A 19,390-nucleotide genomic window follows, 5' to 3' on the forward strand; every position below is an offset into this window, starting at 1 on the left:
TTGTAACCACAGCAGTAAATAAAGCTCTTATCTTTTATCGAACCATGAAGCACTGCAAAAAAAAAAAAAAAAAAAAAATTGCTCAACACAAGATGTCTGGTTATAAAGGTCAGTCGCTCACAAAAGAATGGTAAATAAAGGCATGATAGTGTTGGATTACATACTCTCATGTTACTTAGTCTCAGTGATTCACTGCTGGCCCACCAAAAACAAAAAGGCAAAGTGGTTTTGCAAGCGAATTTCCTAGACGTAGTCGAGAAGGAAATCCCCCAGGGGCTGGCGTTGGTTAAAAGATATCATTTCCATCGGGCTGTGTTCTTGCCAAGTTTCTTTTGTACACTTCCATGTAAGCGGTAGAGTTCCTGCCTTAAACTCAATGCATCAACTTCCCTTTCCTCACATATCAGCTGTAAAATTCAAGAGCTCCGCGGAGAGTGATGCTGCATACTGTCCGCCATTTAAATTCCTTTATGTTAAATTATTTTCTATACAGGATAAGTACACGGGTTTTATACAAAAATCAAATGTACATATTTACACATAGTTGCATCCCAGCATTTGGGTTAATTCCCTTTGGTGAGGGGAAAAGGTGTGTGCTTATTCTTATTTTTTAAAAATATATATATATATATATTTATATTTATAGATTGTGAAGCTGAAAATATTAGAAGGTGTCGCAGCTCAAAGTCCTCTATCCGAGCATCAACTCAAAAATATACCGGCGGCAATTTGTCACAAGAGCAGTGATATCTTAGCTGGGGGATGGAGGCTGAGTCTTTTGCTTATGTGTGTGTGTTAACTTAATTCAGCTGAGTTTATTGTCACCTGTACCGAGGTACAGGGAAAAGCTTTTGCTGTGGCTAATCAGTCAGTTCTAACTCCTTTAGTAAAGCAATTTTTTAAAATGTGGAGGGTGAAAAGGGAGAGGTTGTCAGAGGATCGACACTGCATCGGGCAATAAACGAAGGGTGTTGGCTGTAAATGCTTTGGGTTTTAATATATCCATCTCGTTGTCATCGTTAGTGAAGCTGGGGCTCAGTGGAGACCAGCCCCGCTTCTAACCACACTCCTTCCCCCTTCAGACCCTTGGCTGCACACCATCACACATGCCCGTTAAACCTCTCAACATTGTCTCGCTGGCCATCGGACTCTCGACACGTGGACAGGGAGGAGGGCAGGATGAAGAGGAAGATCGGGCTTCACGCCAACATGGGCGGGAAGGAACTGCAGATGCAGGTTTAAGCCGAAGGTAGACACAAAAAGCTGGACTAACCCAGTGGGACAGGTTCTCGAACCGAAACCTCTCCATTCTTTCTCTCCAGAGATGCTGCCTGTCCCGCTGAGTTACTCCAGCTTTTCGTGCCTATCTTCACCAATATGGGTGTTTGATTTCCCATTTGGACAGGGAACCCTGTCCCGTCTCCCTATCCGTTCCCCTCCCCTCCCCCTGAGACCACACGATGGCCAATGCACACCCACCCACAGTCAGCAAACTCACGACCTACGCTAACGTACCACTCACGCCTTCTCACTTGGCCAGTACACTCCACGTGTATTCAGGTTAGGGTTGCCAACTGTCCCGTATTAGCCAGGACATCCCGTATATTGGGCTAAATTGGTTTGTCCCGTACGGGACCGCCCTTGTCCCGTATTTGACTGCTACAACTCGGGTCGAGGGGACTGTCGGGTTGGAGCGCCGCGTCCGGCCCCGCCTCACCCGTCCCGACGTAGTGCAGCCCATGGAGTGCAGCAGCAGCAGCGCCTCGCCCATGGCCCCGTCGGTCGGCAGCCCGTCCAGCTGTCCGACCTTCAGACCTTCGCTTACCGCCGACACCACCACCCCTCCTTCTCATGGCCGATCATCGGTTCATGAGTTGGATGGGGTGCGTGCAGCAGAACACAAAGCCCAGCCGGCAGGTCAGCTGAGGAGTCGCGCCATTGTCCACGGCCGCGCCATGTCGCGCTCAAAGTCCGGCGCCCAGCCCAAAACTCCTCAGCTGGTCCATGGGCTGGGCTTTGTGTGCAATCCAGCATCCGGGCCAACTCATCATTCACTCAGCCACGGCCGAGTCTGTCAACGAATTGCCGTTGGGAATTTGTCCCTTATTTTGGCCCTTGTTTGGGAGTGAGAAAGTTGGCAACCCTAGTTCAGGTAAAGTAAAGACCCTTTGTACAGCAAGCAGAACGTTTTATGCCAGGCTGCAGACTGCGATGCGCTGTTCAGACTACCCCACTGCTGAGGGAACCTCCACCCGTGTCAAAGCAAGCGTTGGATCGCCGGACGTTCACCGCCAAGTCCGCATTCTACAAATTCAACGGCTTGACATAGTTGCCTGGAAACGTGCCAAACTGCCTGGTTCTTCTGGACGTCCCTGTAGGAGGAGCAAGAGCACAGTCAGTCGGGATGAACACAGAACGACACAGCACAGAGACAGGCCATTCGGCCCACATGATTTTTTTTCATGTAATTTGTGTGTGATACAGAGTGGAGACAGGCCCTTCAGCCCACAGAGTCCGATACCCGCACACTAACACTATCCTACACACGCTAGGGGACAATTTTACATTTATATCAAGCCAATTAACATACAAATAGAGGAAAGGAGGGAGAGGGAAATCAGGGAATTATAGACCATATAGCCTGACATCAGTAGTGGGGAAGATACTGGAGTCATAGAGTGATACAGTGTGGAAACATGCCCTTCGGGCCAACTTGCGGACACTGGCCAACATGTCCCAGGAACACTAGTCCCAGCTGCCCGCATTTGGCCCATATCCCTCCAAACCTGTCCTATCCATGTACCTGCCTAACTGTTTCTTAAACGTTGGGATAGTCCCTGCCTCAACTACCTCCTCTGGCAGCTTGTTCCATACACTCAATATATACATACACTGTGTGAAAAGGCTACCCCTCAGATTCCTATTAAATCGTTTCCCTTCACCTTGAACCTATGTCCTCTGTTCCTCGATTCCCCTACTCTGGGCAAGAGAATCTGTGCATCATCCTCCTGTGCTCCAAGGAATAGAGACCCAGCCTACTCAATCTCTCACGATAGTTCAGACCCTCTAGTCCTGGCAACATCCTCATAAATCTTCTCTGAACCCTTTCAAGCTTGACAATATATTTCCTATAACATTGTGCCCAGAACTGAACACAACTGAACACATGCTTGTAAGAGGAAGATGAATAAATACGAGAATACTGATTCCTGGGATGTCAGGACTTTCATATGAAGAAAGACTCGATAGACTCGGCTTGTACTCGCTAGAATTTGGAAGATTGAGGGGGAATCTTATAGAAACTTACAAAATTCTTAAGGGGTTGGACAGGCTAGATGCAGGAAGATTGTTCCCGATGTTGGGGAAGTCCAGAACAAAGGGGTCACAGTTTAAGGATAAGGGGGAAGTCTTTTAGGACCGAGATGAGAAAAACATTTTTCACGCAGAGAGTGGTGAATCTCTGGAATTCTCTGCCACAGAATGTAGTTGAAGCCAGTTCATTGGCTATATTTAAGAGGGAGTTAGATGTGGCCTTTGTGGCTAAAGGAATCAGGAGGTATGGGGAGAAGGCAGGTACAGGATACTGAGTTGGATGATCAGCCATGATCATATTGAATGGCGGTGCGGGCTCGAAGGGCCGAATGGCCTACTCCTGCACCTATTTTCTATGTAAGGCAACATAGGTAGATAGAGCAGTAAAGGAGGCATGTGATCTGCTAGTTTTCATAGCTCGGGGCATTGAGTATAAGTCAAGAAGCCATGATGCAGCTTTATACATCTTTGGTTCAGTCGAATTTAGACTATTGTGTGCAGTTCTGGTCATTATTTTTTAGTTTAGTTTAGTTTAGAGATACAGCATGGAAACAGGCCCTTCAGCCCAGTGAGTCGGCACTGACCAGCGATCCCCGTATACTAGCACTATCCTACACACTAGGAATTGTTACCGAAGCTAATTAACCTACAAACATGTACGCCTTTGGAGTGTGGGAGGAAACTGAAGAACTCAGAGAAAACCCTCGCAGGTCACGGGGAGAACGTACAAACTCCGTACAGACAGCACCCGTAGTCAGGATCTAAGCCGGGTCTCTGGTGCTGTGAGGCTGCAACTCTACCGCTGCACCACCGTGCCCCCCCCCCCGATGCCAAGGGAAGCTAATCTCTTGTGCCTGCAAGTGACCCAGATCCCTCCATTCCATTCGTATCCCTGTCTGAAGAAGGGACTCGACCCAAAACACCTTGATTCCCCTACTAGAGTCATAGAAACATAATCACACAGCACGAAAACAGGCCCTTCGGCCCAACCTGCCCATGCCGACCAAGATGCCCCAGCTAAGCTAGTCTCGTCTGCCTGCATTTCATCCACATCCCTTTAAACTGCTCCTATCCTTGTAGATGTCCAAATGTCTTCTAAATGTGTTACAGTATCTGGCTCAACCACCTCCTCTGGCAGCTCCTTCCATATTCCCGCCAATCTCTGTGTGAAAAAGCTACCCCTCACATTCCTATTAAATCTTTCCCCCTCTCACCTTAAACCTATGTCCTCTTGGCCTTCCCCTACTCTGGTTAAAAGATTCTGTGCATTCTCAGTCTATTCCCCTAATGATTTAGTGTATTTTAAATGTCATTATAGTACGTGTGTTTAAGGAATAGATCAGGTAGACGCACAGGGTCCCTTGCCCAGAGCAGGGGAATCCAGGACCAGAGGACAATAGACAATAGACAATAGGTGCAGGAGTAGGCATTTGGACCTTCTAGCCAGCACCGCCATTCAATGTGATCATGGCTGATCATCCCCAATCAGTACCCCGTTCCTGCCTTCTCCCCATATCCCCTGACTCCGCTATTTATGAGCCCTATCTAGCTCTCTCTTGAAAGCATCCAGAGAACCTGCCTCCACCGCCCTCTGAGGCAGAGAATTCCACTTAGGTTCAAAGGTGAAGGGTTTAATAGGAACCTGAGGGGTAACTTTTTCACGCAAAGGGTGGTGGGTGTATGGAACGAGCTGCCGGGGGATGTAGTTGAGGCTGGGACTATCCCAATGTTTAAGAAACAGTTAGATAGGTACATGGATAGGACAGGTTTGGAGGGATATGGGCCAAAGGTAGGCAGGTGGGACTAGTGTAGATGGGACATGTTGGTCGGTATGGGCAAGTTGGGCCGAAGGGCCTGTTTCCACGGTGTATGACTCTGTGACCTGCCTCAACTACCTCCTCTGGCAGCCCGTTCCACACACCCACCGCCCTCTGAGGGGACACCTCCTGTTCAGGCAAGACCCCGTGCTCACCGACAAACCAGCCATCATCACACTTCTCCATCACATCGACCACGTCACCTTCCTGTAGCTCCAACTCATCTTCATTCTGTGGGATGTAGCTGTACAGTGCTTGGAATCTGGGGGAAAAAACATTCCAGACATTTAACAGTGTTAAACTCGAGAAAGTCCATTAGACAGGTACACGGATCGGACAGGTTTAGAGGGATATGGGCCAGTCGCAGTCAAGTGGGACTGGTGTAGCTGGGACATGTTGGTCGGCATGGGCAAGTTGGGCCGAAAGGCCTGTTCCCACGCTGAATCACTCTATAACTAAAGTCCTGCACCCGATCGGATCGATGCAGTTGGTCAGCTAACTAACCAACAATCACCCTCCGTTTCTCCCCCCTCTTTTTCCTGTACCCCACTTAAATCTGCAAACCATTTCTCCCAATATCCCACAACCCCCCCCACCCTTCACCCCGCCCCGACTATTTCTGTCCAACCTCTCTGTAGCTAATACCTCCGTAATCCAGGCATCATTCCCATAAACCTCCTCTTTTTCCGTTCCAAAGCCTTTGCATACTTCACATAGGGCGCAGCGGTAGAGTTGCTGCCTTACATCTCCAGAGACCCGGGTTTGATCCTGGCCACGGGCACTTGTCTGTACAGAGTTCGTACATTCTCCCCGTGACCTGCGTGGGTTTTCTCCGGTAACTCCAGTCTCCTCCCAGAACTCTGGTTTCCTCCAACACTCCAAAGAGGTACAGGTTTGTAGGTTAATTGGCTTGGTCTAATTATAAATTATCCCTTGTGTGTCTAGGATAGCGTTAGCATGCGGTGGTAGACAAAAATGCTGGAGAAACTCAGCGGGTGAGGCAGCATCTATGGAGCGAAGGAATGGGTGACGTTTCGGGTCGAGATCCTTCTTCAGTGTGCGATGATTGTTGGTTGGTGTGGACTCCATGGGCCGAAGGGCCTGTTTCCACGCTGTATCTCTAAACTAAACTAAAAATACTTCCTGTAATGGGGCGACCAGAACTGCACCCAATACTCTAAATTCGACCTAGCCAAAGTGGTACAAAGCTGCATCATGGCTTCTTGACTCTTGTATTCAATGCACTGACCTATGAGAGCAAGCAGATCTTCTTCTTGCACAAGGCGTGCACAGCCTACAGTTGTAGATCAAGGGCAGACATCCAGGCCAGGACAGCATCAGTTACTGGGTGGATGGCTTTGATGCCACCAGGGAAAAGCCTCAGTGAGCAGTCATTCACAAATTCAAAATGGAGTGCCATCTTTTCGCAGTGGTGTAATAGAGTTACTCCAGCATTTTGTGTCTGTCTTCTTCATTATGCTGAGGATCAGTTCTCCCGGGGGCAGAGGGACGTTATCACAGTGAGAGGCACTTCACTCCAATAACCCACTTAAACCTAGTCCAGTTTGCTACAGGTGCGAACATGGATTGGATGGTCCTTGCCTGGATACTTACAGGACAGACACAAAAAGCTGGAGTAACTCAGCGGGACAGGCAGCACCTCTGTAGAGAAGGAATGGGTGACCTTTCGGGTCGAGACCCTTCTTCAGACTGAGAGCCAAGGAGAGGGAAACTCGAGATATGGAAGGATAAGGTGTGAAAAAGACAGATCAACACAATGCTAGCATTTATTTCATGACTAGAATACAAAAACAGGGATGTAATGCTGAGGCTCTTTGAGGCGCCGGTCAGAACACATTTGTAGTATTGGGAGCAATTTTGGGCCCCATGTCTGAGGAATGACGTGCTGGCTCTGGAGAGGGTCCAGAGGATGTTTACGAGAATGATCCCAGGAATGAGCAGGTTAACAAATGAAGAGCGTTTGACGGCACTGGGCCTGTACTTACTGGACTTTAGAAGGAACCTCATTGAAAATTACCAAATAGTGAAAGGTTGTAGAGAGTGGATGTGGGATTGGTGTTGTAGCCTAGGATCAGATGTCATAGCCTTGGAATTAAAGGACATCGCTTTAGAAAGGAGAGGAATTTCTTTAGTCAGAGGGTGGTGAATCTGTGGAATTCATTGCCATAGAAGGCTGTGGAAGCCAAGTTAATGGATATTTTTAAGGTAGATATAGATAGATTCTTGATTAGTATCGGTGTCAGGCGTTATGGGGAGAATTGGATTGAGAGAGAATGATTGATCAGCCATGATGGAATGGCGGAGTAGATATGATGGGCCGAATGGCCTAATTCTGCTCCTATCACTTTTGAACTTATGAAAGCAGACGATGATTTTAGTTTAGTTTAGTTTAATTTAGAGATACAGCGCAGAAACAGGCCCTTCAGCCCACTGAGTCCGTGCCAACCAGCGATCCCCGCACATCCCCGCACTTGGGACGACAGATGGCGCCTTGGGACGACAGATGGCACAATGGGCTAAGTGTTCGGCTGGCAACCGGAAGGTAGCCGGTTCGAATCCCGCTTGGAGTGCATACTGTCGTTGTGTCCTTGGGCAAGACACTTCACCTACCTTTGCCTGTGTGTGAATGTGTGTGAATGTGTGTGAGTGATTGGTGGTGGTCGGAGGGGCCGTAGGCGCAGATTGGCAGCCACGCTTCCGTCAGTCTGCCCCAGGGGCTACAGAAGTAGCTTACCACCACCGAGTGTGACTGAGGAGTGAATGAATAATGCGATGTAAAGCGCCTTGAGTATTAGAAAGGCGCTATATAAATCCCATCCATTATTATTATTATTAACACTACCCTACACACACTGGGGACAGTTTTTACACACACAACCAAAGATCTTATAGCGGATCTATAAGATCTTTGCACGCAACAAGCCAATTAACCTGCAGACCTGGATGTCTTTGGAGTGCGGGACGAAACCGAAGTTCTCGGAGAAAACCCACGTGGGTCACGGGGAGAACGTGCAGAACAAGTCAGGATCGAGCCCGTGTCTCAGGCGCTGTGCGGCAGCGACTCTACCGCCACGACCAAACAATGAAGGAGATGTAGAGAGTACTTACAGGGTAGTTGGAGCGTGGGTCTGCTCTAGGCTGCCTCCTCGCTGTTGCCCCTGAGGTTGGTGAGAAATGATGAGAGACTGTTTACTGTCATGGGCAGACACCTTGTGTAGAGAGTGCAGTGGGTGGGACAGGTTACTGCAGTAGTGAACGGATTTTTCTGCAATGTTAATTATTTCATTGCAGACGGTTTCCTGACGGGTTAGGGCCGTCCACACAAGCGCCCGGGCGGAGAGGGGTGGGGGGGGGGGAGGGGGAAGAGAGAGGTGGGGGAGAGAGGCACACAAGGGGAGATAGGGGAGAGGGTTCCAGCAAGTTACGGCATGTCGAAGGTTCCGGGAGGTCACGGAGTAATCCAGAGGCAAGCATGGAGAAACAGGCAAGATAGAGAAGAAAGCAGATTTAATTCCGGGATTAAAAAATGTAGCACAAAGATCTGGCAGTTAGTTTTTCTTTATCTTAAACACAATTTATTAATAATCATGCACTCTTTCGGTGAATTATTAATTCTAAAGCAGATTCCATGCTTTCCTCAAATGTAAAACAAGAGCTCAGTCATTGTTGGACCGTTATGCCCCTGTCCCACTTAGGAAACCTGAACAGAAACCTCTGGAGACTTTGCGCCCCACACAAGGTTTCCGTGCGGTTCCCGGAGGTTTTTGTCAGTCTCCCTACCTGCTTCCACTACCTGCAACCTCCGGCAACCACCTGCAACCTCCGGGAACCGCACGGAAACCTTGGGTGGGGCGCAAAGTCTCCAGATGTTTCCGTTCAGGTTTCCTAAGTGGGACAGGGGCATTAACATCTACCATATAAAGCACTGGCTCCTGCCTGGTCACATTCTCTATGCGATTATAGGTCCACCAGCGATTATCCGGCAAATGGTCATCCAGCACCTCTTTTAATCTGGACAAAATTACGGGAACGCACTTGAAATCCCACCCTCGGAAGTCCCCCCAAGAATGTGGCGCCCAGGTCGTGTGAGACGGCCGATCTCGACCTCATCGGGACTTTGGCGGCCGATCGGGGGGGGGGGGGGTGTCGGATTAACCCCCCGTGGCCGGGGCTCTGGAACTCTGGCCCGGCCGGAGCTGGCGGATCCGTTCCCATAGCCGACTTCCCAGGCACGACTTTGCGGCCCAGTATCCAGGCGGCTGAGGCAGACCGTTCCCGTGTCGTTGGACTCCTCTCGGAGGCCGGCAAAACGGATAATCCGCGGAAAGCTTTTAACAAAGGAGGACCCAGCGTGGGGGGGACGGCAGATGCTGGTTTTAACTCTGGAGAGAAGGAATGGTTGACGTTTCGGATCAAGACCCTTCTTCAGACTGGTTAAGAATAAGGGAAACGAGAGATATAGACGGTGATGTGGAGAGATAAAGAACTATGAATGAAAGATATGCAATGATAAAGGAAACAGGCCATCGTCAGCTGTTTGTTGGGCGAAAACTGGAAGCTGGTGTGACTTGGGTGGGGGAGGGATGGAGAGAGAGGGAATGTGGGGCTACCTGAAGTGAGAGAAATCAATATTCATACCACTGGGCTGTAAGCTGCCGAAGTGAAATATGAGATGCTGTTCCTCCAATTTGCGTTTAGCCTCACTGACAATGGCGGAGACTGAAGATAGGAGGACCCAGCGCGGGATACTCTGTAACTTTGTCGGTGCCCTTTATGTGGCCACTCTTGGCATACCTTGGGTACGCAAAACAAAGAATATCACGGTCACTTGTGATAATAAAGTATCGTCCATTCACACAATCTGTGGCACCAAGCTGCTGGACAATTGGAGGTGGACCTGCACCAGCGTTAGTTTAGTACAATGCCTGTCAAGCCTTGCAAAGCCCCGCTGTGTGAGTTGCATCTTACCACATAGCTCCTCTCAGACTCTGTCAGGTCTGGTCCTCGCAACGAATGATGAGAAGGCTGCGGCCGCCGGGCGAATTAGAAAGGGAAAAATTGCAGCATGTGTTATTCGCTTCACACGGGTTATACGAAGGCCAACAGCATTATCAGACAACCAGCCGTACATCGCGAGCTCAGTAGCAGGGGAAGGGGCCGGAGGTAGTAGAGAGGCAACACAGGGGAAGGATTGGCAGCAAGTACTAGCACTCGATAAGAGTTTAAGAAGGAACTGCAGATGCTGGAAAATCGAAGGTAGACAAAAATGCTGGAGAAACACAGCGGGTGCAGCAGCATCTATGGAGCAAAGGAAATAGGCAATGTTTCGGCCCGAAACGTTGCCTATTTCCTTCGCTCCATAGATGCTGCTGCACCCGCTGAGTTTCTCCAGCATTTTTGTCCAGCACTCGATAAGTGACAGGAAGGGTCAGAAATGAAGAGCGTGGAAGGATGATATATGTGATCACTTCAGTTCATTCAGGAAATATTCCATGTGCTTGGATACAAAACAATACTACTATATTACAATATTACTATAACAAAGTTTAACCTGTTGAAAGTTTATTTTCACTATTGGCCCTGACCCGGGTATAATCAGGGGTGGCACTGAACAGATTAGAAGATATTTGGACGGGTGCACAGATAGGTAAGGTTGAGAGGGATTTTTTGTGTAGTTTAGGGATAGAGCTCAAAAACAGGCCTTTTGTCTCACCGCCCGTGCCGACCAGCGACCCCCACACGCTAACACTATCCTACACACACGAGGGACAATGTTCAATTTCACCGAAGCCAATTAACCTGCAAACCTGCACGTCTTTGGAGTGTGGGAGGAAACTGGAGCACCCGGAGAAAACCTACGGTAGGAGATAGTACAAATTCCGTACAGACAGCACCTGTAGTCAGGATCAAACCCGAGTGTCTGTTGCTGTGAGGCAGCAATTCTGCTGCTGCACTAATATGGACATGGACCAAAAGCAGACAGGTGGGACTAGTGTATATGGAACTTCTTGGTTGGCATGGGCAAGTTGTGCCGATGGGCCCGTTTCCAGGCTGTGTGACTATGACGCTAATATTGAGATACATTTCACACACATTCTCTGTTCAGGTTTGTGGATTAGTCAGTCCGTATATTAATTGGGTGGCGCAGCGGTAGAGTTGCTGCCTCACAGCGCCACAGACCTGGGTTTGACCCTGACTACGGGCGCTGTCTGTATGGAGTTTGTACATTCTCCTACCATGTAGGTTTTCTCCGGGTGCTCCGGTTTCCTCCCACACTCCAAAGACGTGCAGGTTTGTAGGTTAATTGGCTTCGGTGAAATTGTAAATTGTAAATTGTCCTCAGTGTGTGGTTAGTGTTAATATGCGGGGTCGGTGCGGACTCAGTGGGATGTGCTGAGGTCAGGAAAGGTCCCTTGGAAATGCAGCAGGCAGCAGTGATGTCTCGTGCAGCTCACCATCTCTGAGAGTCTGCACCACTCACACCATTGATCGGACTGGCCCAGACTCACCACAAGAGAAGCAGAGTTCAGCATGTTAACTGGAGAATCAGAAAAGACAGGGCTCCTTGCAAATCGCCCTCCTGCTCCACTGTCACTCCTCGAGCTGGGCTGCAGACACAAAAGACGCCAACATACATTAATATTTCTCAGGGGTTAGAGCGGGGAGAGGGTGAAAGTGTGGCAGCACTTCACAAGAAAGGACGTGTTGAATAGAGGAAGGAAAAACAAGTGAGAGGCAGGTGGGAGAGGGTGCAACAGTGCGGAGACCAGTGATAGAGGGTCAAAGTGGAAGAGAGGGGAGCAGCAGAGGCTACAAGGGAGCATGTCAGTGATAGCAAGAGTTGAGACGTGTAGGAAGGAACTGCAGATGCTGGTTTATACCACGGCTAGATACACAGTGCTGTGGTAACTCTGCGGGTCAGGCAGCATCTCTGGAGAAAAAGGATGGGTGGCGTTTCGGGTCGGGACCCATCTTCAGACTGAAAGTAGAGGGGAGGGGGATCTGGAGGTAAAAGACTAGAACAAAGCAGGGCCGGCAACAGATGTCCAAGGAAGGGTGGAGCCCACAATGGTCCATTGTTGGCTGGGGAAGAGGCGATAACGAAAGGAGACAGGGATGTGAATAGTGGAACTAGCAGGATGACTAGGATGAGGGTGGGGGGTTGAAAGATGGTTGGCAGGGGTTACTTGAAATTAGAGAAAACAATGTTCATACCGCTGGGTTGTAAGCTGTCCAAGCAAAATATGAGGCGCAGTTCCTCCAATTTGTGTTTGGCAGCACTCTGACAATGGAGGAGGCCCAGGACAGAAAGGTTAGTGTGGGAAAGGGAAGGGGAGTTAAGATCGTGTGGGTCTAGGTGGACTGAGCGGAGGTGTTCAGCAAAAAGATCGCCCAGTCTGTGCTTGGTCTCTCCGCTATATAGGAGTCCACACTGAGAACAGTGGGTACAGCAGATGAGGTTGGAGGAGGTGCAAGTGAACCTCTGTCTCACCTGAAAGGACTGTCAGGGCCCTTCGACAGTCGAGGGAGGAGGTTTAGGGACAGGTGTTGCATCTTTTGCGGTTGCAGGGGAAGGTACCTGGGGAGGGGATGGTGTGGGTGGGAAGGGGCGAGTTGACCAGGGAGTTGCGGAGGGGAATGGTCTCTGCAGAAAGCGGAAAGGGAGATGGGAAAATGTGACTAGTGGTGGGATCCCGTTGGAGGTGGCGAAAATGTCGGAGGGTTTTGTGCTGTGTGCGTTGGCTGGTGGGGGAGGAGTGGAGCACAGGGAGATGTGGATGTACAGTCGAGTGGTTACATGGGGCGCTGGGGAACTGGTGATGATATGGAGAAGGGGGCCAGAGGGGGGGATGAGGTGGGAGCAGCTGGAAAGAGTGAGAACGTGAGCCTGAGGGTGATTTGGTCGTGGGCGGACATCGTTCACGGAACAAAACCCAACACTCCAACAGGGTTCATGCGATGATGGCTTTTCCACACAACAAGCTGTGTCCAACAGGCTCCAGAAACGCAGGCACATTCCCCGCACACACCTTCCGGGAGATCGGAGATACTCCTCGCTAGTGGGAGAGCAGTGCCAGTCAGGCACGTGGGAGGTGGAGGCACTTGAGAGGTTGTAACTCTACCCCATCCCCCCCCCCCCTCACCCACCTCCCGAACCCCCACCCCCCGCGGGTGGTGTTAGTCCTTCATCCGTCAAACCACAGCACGGCATGCACATGCCCAGCACAGCACATGGCACGGCTGCCAACAGGCCAGGGTGGCATGGGGACTCCAGGGTGGCCAGGAAGTCCCATGGTGGTCATGAAGATCCCAAAATGGCCTGGAGGTCCATGGTTGCGTAGTTTCCAGGGGTGCATAGAGGTTTCAAGGTTGACTAGAGGTCCCAGGGATGCCTGAAGGTCTCACATGGCCTGGAGGTCCAAGGGAGGCCTGGAGATCATGGAGATTCCAAGGGGGCCTTGGAAGATGCAATGGTGCACAGAGGTTCCAGGGTGGGAAAGGTGCAAGGGTGACCAGGAGATCTCAGTGTGGCCTGGAGGTATCAGGGTGACCTGGAGATCCCGGGTTGGACAGGAGATCGCAGAGTGGCTTGGATGTACTTGTGTGGCCTGAAGGTCTCAGGGAGGCCTGGAAATCTCAGGGTGGCCAGGAACTCCTAAGATGGCCAAGAAGTCTTAGGGAGGCCAGGAGATCCAAGGGTCCCAGGGTGTTCAGGAGATCTCTCGGTGTCCTGTAGATCTCAGGGTGTTCTGGAGAACTCAGGGTGGTCTGGGCAACTCCAGGTATTAAAGTTTATCCCATAAACACAGCAGCCTGGGGCACCAGGAAGAGGAATCCTTGACGGTTAAAACCATTTTCTTTGAATGGCTTGGTGCGGTTAGAAATGGTGATTGAGAAAGACTGTTCAATGAGGCAGCCAGAGATCCCTTGATGTGTCCTCCAGGAATAAACCCAACCTGCAGGCAATCCCAGCCATGAGATTCTATGTTGAACAAGACGGGGAAAGGGGCGGAGGTGGGATGCAAAACGTAGATTGAGGGAGGTGGAGGGTGTTGGAATGGGGATGGAGGGGCAAGACGGATGGAGGGATAGCAGCAGTATTAGGCCGTTCGGCCCATCAAGTCCACTCCGCCATTCAATCATGGCTGATCTATCTCTCCCCCCTTCTCCCCATACCCCCTGACAACTGTACTAATTAAAGGGCCTGTCCCACTTACGCAATTTGTTCGGCAACTTGCCGGCACCCGTCACAGGTGGTCGAAAACAACGGATATGAGGAAGGGATGGAGATAATAGAAAGCGATGGAATAAAGCCCATTGTAAAGAAACATTCTGTCTCTCCATCATTGCCAGCTGCTATCACGGACAGTGCTGTGGTTCTGTATGGTTGTGTTACTTAAGGCTGTAGGTGGAGCTGATGCTACTCTATATAGACACAAAGCGCTGGAGTAACTCAGTGGGTCAGGCAGCCTCTGTGGAGAAGGATGGGTGACATTTTGGGTCGGGACCCTTCGCCAGGTCACCAAAGACTGCCTGGCATTTATTTCCCACTCCCCCGAGGACGTTAAAGAGTCAGTCAGGTTGGCGGGTCTGCAGTCACGTTCTGGCCAGTCTGGACGTGATGGGCCGAAGGGCCTGTTTCTGTGCCGCAGAGCTCCATGGCACTGGTGGCTGGTTTGCTGCCTGTAAGGATGGTATCAGACCAGAGGGCTCAATGGTCTAAATGCCACAGCTCAGATGGGTTTAGTTTATTGCCACGTGTACTGAGGTACAGTGAAAAGCTCTTGTTGTATGCTAACCAGCCAGGGGAAAGACAATACGTGATGTGGTGTTGAGATTTGCTTCACCCATTGCCCAACCTTCTTGAATCTTCTCCAGTCATTGTTAAGGGGTTAACCGCTGGGGGTGAGCATGCTGTGATGTCACACACAGGAGATGTGGTCCACTGCACACCAACCATGCTACCGGTACCTTATCCTTCGTCTCCGTTTGCTGCCTGGTCTGTCCCTGCATCATCCTTAGAAGCTCTTCGGACAGTGCGTGGTCTTTGAACGCTGCGGTAGGGAGCCTCTCTGTTGCCCACGGCCGCCGGGCCAGGTCATGACCACCTGGATTCTGCCCACCGGCCGACAAAGGGTCGCCCGCGTCTCGCCCGCGTCGCCAGCTCTCCGCGTTGGCCGGTCCCGCGCCGGGACGAGCGGCAGACAGAGTTGGAGAGCCGCGACCAGTTGCGACGGCGGGAAGGGGCACGCCCTGCACCTGCTCCCACGAGCGTTGGCACCGGGGCGGAGGCTGGGGGGTGGCATCACCGGCCCCGGCAACCGGGAACGGGGTGGCATTCACCGCCAAGGTGCCAGCCTCGTCCCAGTCCGCGGGGAAGTCTTCAGGGAGAGGGGGCAGCGGAGGGGTGGCGAGTGGGGACACCCCCATGGTCAGCGAGATCCAGTCGGATGTGATGGATTGCAGATCGGGAGAGAACACCCTGGGATAGTGGGGCAGTGGAGGGGGAGGAGGAGGAGATGGCGTGGGGCGAGCAGAATTACCCGAGAACTTCAAACAAAAGAGAAGAGAAAGGCATGTCACTAGATGGAGACGGAGAGGCTACAACACATCAATAAAAAGACACACGAGGAAATTAAATCTGAAGGAGGGTCTCGACCCGAAACGTCACCTATTCCTTCGCTCCATAGATGCTGCCTCACCCGCTGAGTTTCTCCAGCATTTTCGTCTACCTTCGAAAAATTAAACCAAGTAACTCAGCGGGGCAGGCAGCATCTCTGGAGAGAAGGAATGGGCGACGTTTCAGTTCGAGACCCTTCTTCAGACTGAGAGTCAGGGGAGAGGGAGTTTAGAGATATGGAGGGGTAAGGTGTGAAAATGACAGATCAAAGGAGACGATGGTCAGGAAATTTAGAATGGCTCCATTCCATAATAATTCTGGAATAATTCCAGTGCTTAGTGGCTAATACTGAGGTTTGGACAGAGGTAGACAATAGTCTATAGACAATAGACAATAGGTGCAGGAGTAGGCCATTCGGCCCTTTGAGCCAGCACCGCCATTCAATGTGATCATGGCTGATCATCCACTATCAGTACCCCGTTCCTGCCTTCTCCCCATATCCCCTGACTCTGCTATTTTTTAAGAGCCCTATCTAGCTCTCTTGAAAGCATCCAGAGAACCTGCCTCCACCACCCTCGGAGGCAGATAATTCCACAGACTCACCACTCTCTGTGAGAAAAAGTGTTTCCTCGTCTCCGTTCTAAATGGCTTACTCCTTATTCTTAAACTGTGGCCCCTGGTTCTGGACTCCCCCAACATCGGGAACATGTTTCCTGCCTCTAGTGTGTCCAAGCCCTTAACAATCTTGTATGTTTCAATGAGATTGCCTCTCATCCTTCTAAACTCCAGAGTGTACAAGACCCAGGTAGATTGCATTGGTTTCACTACGCACTTCGGTTTGCATTGATATGGTCTAGTTACCCTGTGCAACTGATAATTTATTATCAGTTCATAAATTCATAAGTTATATGAGCAGAATTAGGCCATTCTGCCCATCAAGTCCACTTCGCCATTCAATCATGGCTGATCTATCTCTCACTCTCAACCCAATTTTCCCGCCTTCTCCCCGAAACCCTTGACTCCCGTACCAATCAAGAATCTGTTGTAACTCAACAGGTCAGGCAGCATCCGTGGACGGAAATGAACAGACAACATTTCGAGTCGGGGCACTGCCCAGTCCATCACAGGTACTGACCTCCCCACCATCGAAGGGATCTACAGGAGTCGCTGCCTCAAAAAGGCAGCCAGCATCATCAGAGACCCACACCACCCTGGCCACACTCTCATTTCACCACTGCCATCGGGAAGAAGGTACAGGAGCCTGAAAACTGTAACGTCCAGGTTCAGGAACAGCTTCTTCCCCACAGCCATCAGGCTATTGAACACTACAACCTCCAACTGATCTCCGAACTATGAACTGCCTTCAATGCATTGGGGACTTTTAGTTTTAGTTTTTAATTTTAAAGATATAGCACGGAAACAGGCCCTTCGGCCCACCGAGTCCGCGCCGACCAGCGATCATCCCATATATACCAGCACTATCCTACAATTTTACCAAAGCCATTTAACCTACAGACCAGCATGTCTTTGAAGTGTGGGAGGAAAGCCCATGCAGGTCACAGAGAGAACGAGCAAACTCCACACAGACAGACAGACAGCACCAATGGTCAGGATCACACCCGGGCTCTACCGTTACATCACCGTGCCACCCAACCACCCTGGCCACACTTCCATCTTGCCATCGGGAAGAAGGTACCCATAATGTCCAGGCTCAGGGGGCAGCTTCTTCCCACCAACCATCGGGCTATTAAACACTACAACCTCCAAATAAGCTCCGAACTTTTTTTTATTTTATTGTCCTGTTGAGTGTATAGCTTGTGGTGGTTTTTTGACTGTGTACGTGTGGGGGGCGGGGGGGGGGGAAACTTTTAGATCTCTTCCCTGTACGGGGACCCGAACTTTCCCTGTCGTGTCTCCATTGCCGTTGGGGCCTAGCACCGTGGAGCAGCCTCCAACCAGAACGACAGCTCAAGTCACGGAGCCTGCGGAGCTGCGGACCTACCATCGTGGAGCAGGCCGGCTTCGGAGCGTGGAGAGCTGCGGTGGCGCGCTGCTGCGACCCGATTCCGGTGGATGGTGACACCGGGAACTCGCGGGTCCCCGGTGGGTGACCTCTTTGCGGGGCACCGGCAACGGCGACTTCTCCCGATCGCATTGCGGGGTTGAGAGTGACCTGGAGCGGGGCCTTACATTGCCCGGCGCGGCTTTAAATGGCCGCGGACTTGCTAGCGCCTGCCGGGGGCTCCGACATCGGGACCTGGAGTAGGGCCTTACATCGCCCGGCGCGGCTTTAAATGGCCGTGGGACTTGCTAGCGCCCGCCGGGGGCTTTGACTTTGACTTCGGGAGAGGAATGGATAGCAGGGGAGAGACAAGACTTTGCCTTCCATCACAGTGAGGAGGAGATTCACTGTGATGGATGTTTGTGTAAATTGTGTTGGTGTGTGTCTTGGTTCTTTTCTTGTATGGCTGCAGAAACCAAATTTTGTTTGAACTTCATGTGAGGTTCAAATGACAAATAAACGGTATTGTATTGTATTGTATTGTATTGTAACTATGTGCTGCCTTGAATGCCCTAGGGACTTGGGGTTTATTGTTGTCATTACACAAGATTATTTATTAAAATGTTATATATTTAACTTTTTTTGCGGTTTTTCTGGTGTTTACTGTGTACGAAGTCTACATGTCTTGTGCTGCTGCAAGGGGGAATTTCAATTTTCCATTTCAAGACATATGGCAATAAAACACACTTGGCTCTTGGATGGAACAGGAGAGAAGGAGGTCAAAATCGAGGAATGGGTGAGGGTAGGGGAGTCAGTTGTGCCTAATTTGATCCTTGGTAGGGGTATACGTAACCCAGGGAAACAAGAGGAAGGGATGTTTAAGAAAGAGCAGCAGACGCTGGAACAATCGAAGGTAGACAAAAAATGCTGAAGAAACTCAGCGAGTGAGGCAGCATCTATGGCGAGAAGGAATAGGTGACGTTTAGAGTCTCGACCCGAAACATCGCCTATTCCTTCTCTCCATAGATGCTGCCTCACCCGGTGAGTTTCTCCAGCATTTTTTGTCTGAGACGAAGGGATAATGTTCAGAGTTTAGAGATGCAGTGTGGAAACAAGCCCGTCTGCCCACCGAGTCTTTGCCGACCATCGATCACCCGTTCGCGCTAGTTCTGTGTTATCCCACTTTCTCATCCACTCCCTACACAATATGCAGAAGCCAATAAACTTACAAACCCGCTCGTCTTTGGAATTGAGAGGAAACCAGAGAAAACTCACGCATCAGGGGAAGGACGTATAAACTCCACACAGACAGCACCCGAGGTCAGGATCGAACTGGGGCCTCTGGTGCTGTGAGGCAGCAACTCTACCGCTGCACCACTGTGTCACACTGACCTAGTTTTGCTTTCCACACACACTTAGCACTGGATGTGATACAAGCAGGTTGCTTAGTTTAGTTTGGGGATACAGTGCGGAAACAGCCCTTCAGCCCACCGAGTCCACAATGACCAATGATCACTCCGTACACTGGGAAAAGTTACACAAGCCAATTAACCTACAAACGCACCGTCTTTGCGATGTGGGAGGAAACCGGAGCAACCGGAGGAAACCCACGTGGTC

At 50.6% G+C, this 19,390-nt stretch overlaps 1 protein-coding gene across 5 annotated transcripts in view; it reads right to left on the reverse strand.

The window, feature by feature from the left end:
* Positions 1-1,794: 1,794 nt before the first annotated feature.
* sorbs1 (sorbin and SH3 domain containing 1) overlaps positions 1,795-19,390 on the reverse strand; it is a 148,193-nt gene continuing 130,597 nt past the window's right edge. For all 5 annotated transcript variants that reach the window (XM_033012767.1, XM_033012766.1, XM_033012769.1 and 2 more), the window contains 6 exons: positions 15,123-15,701; positions 11,660-11,758; positions 10,119-10,175; positions 8,259-8,449; positions 5,285-5,391; positions 1,795-2,372 (listed from right to left, as the gene is read on the reverse strand). In XM_033012767.1, the coding sequence (XP_032868658.1) occupies positions 2,305-2,372; positions 5,285-5,391; positions 8,259-8,449; positions 10,119-10,175; positions 11,660-11,758; positions 15,123-15,701 (1,101 nt within the window). In that variant the 3' untranslated portion in view covers positions 1,795-2,304. The remainder of the gene's footprint in view (positions 2,373-5,284; positions 5,392-8,258; positions 8,450-10,118; positions 10,176-11,659; positions 11,759-15,122; positions 15,702-19,390) is intronic.

The sequence above is a fragment of the Amblyraja radiata genome, chromosome 37, assembly GCF_010909765.2.
Source record: "Amblyraja radiata isolate CabotCenter1 chromosome 37, sAmbRad1.1.pri, whole genome shotgun sequence".
NCBI classification, from domain to species: Eukaryota; Metazoa; Chordata; class Chondrichthyes; order Rajiformes; family Rajidae; genus Amblyraja; species Amblyraja radiata.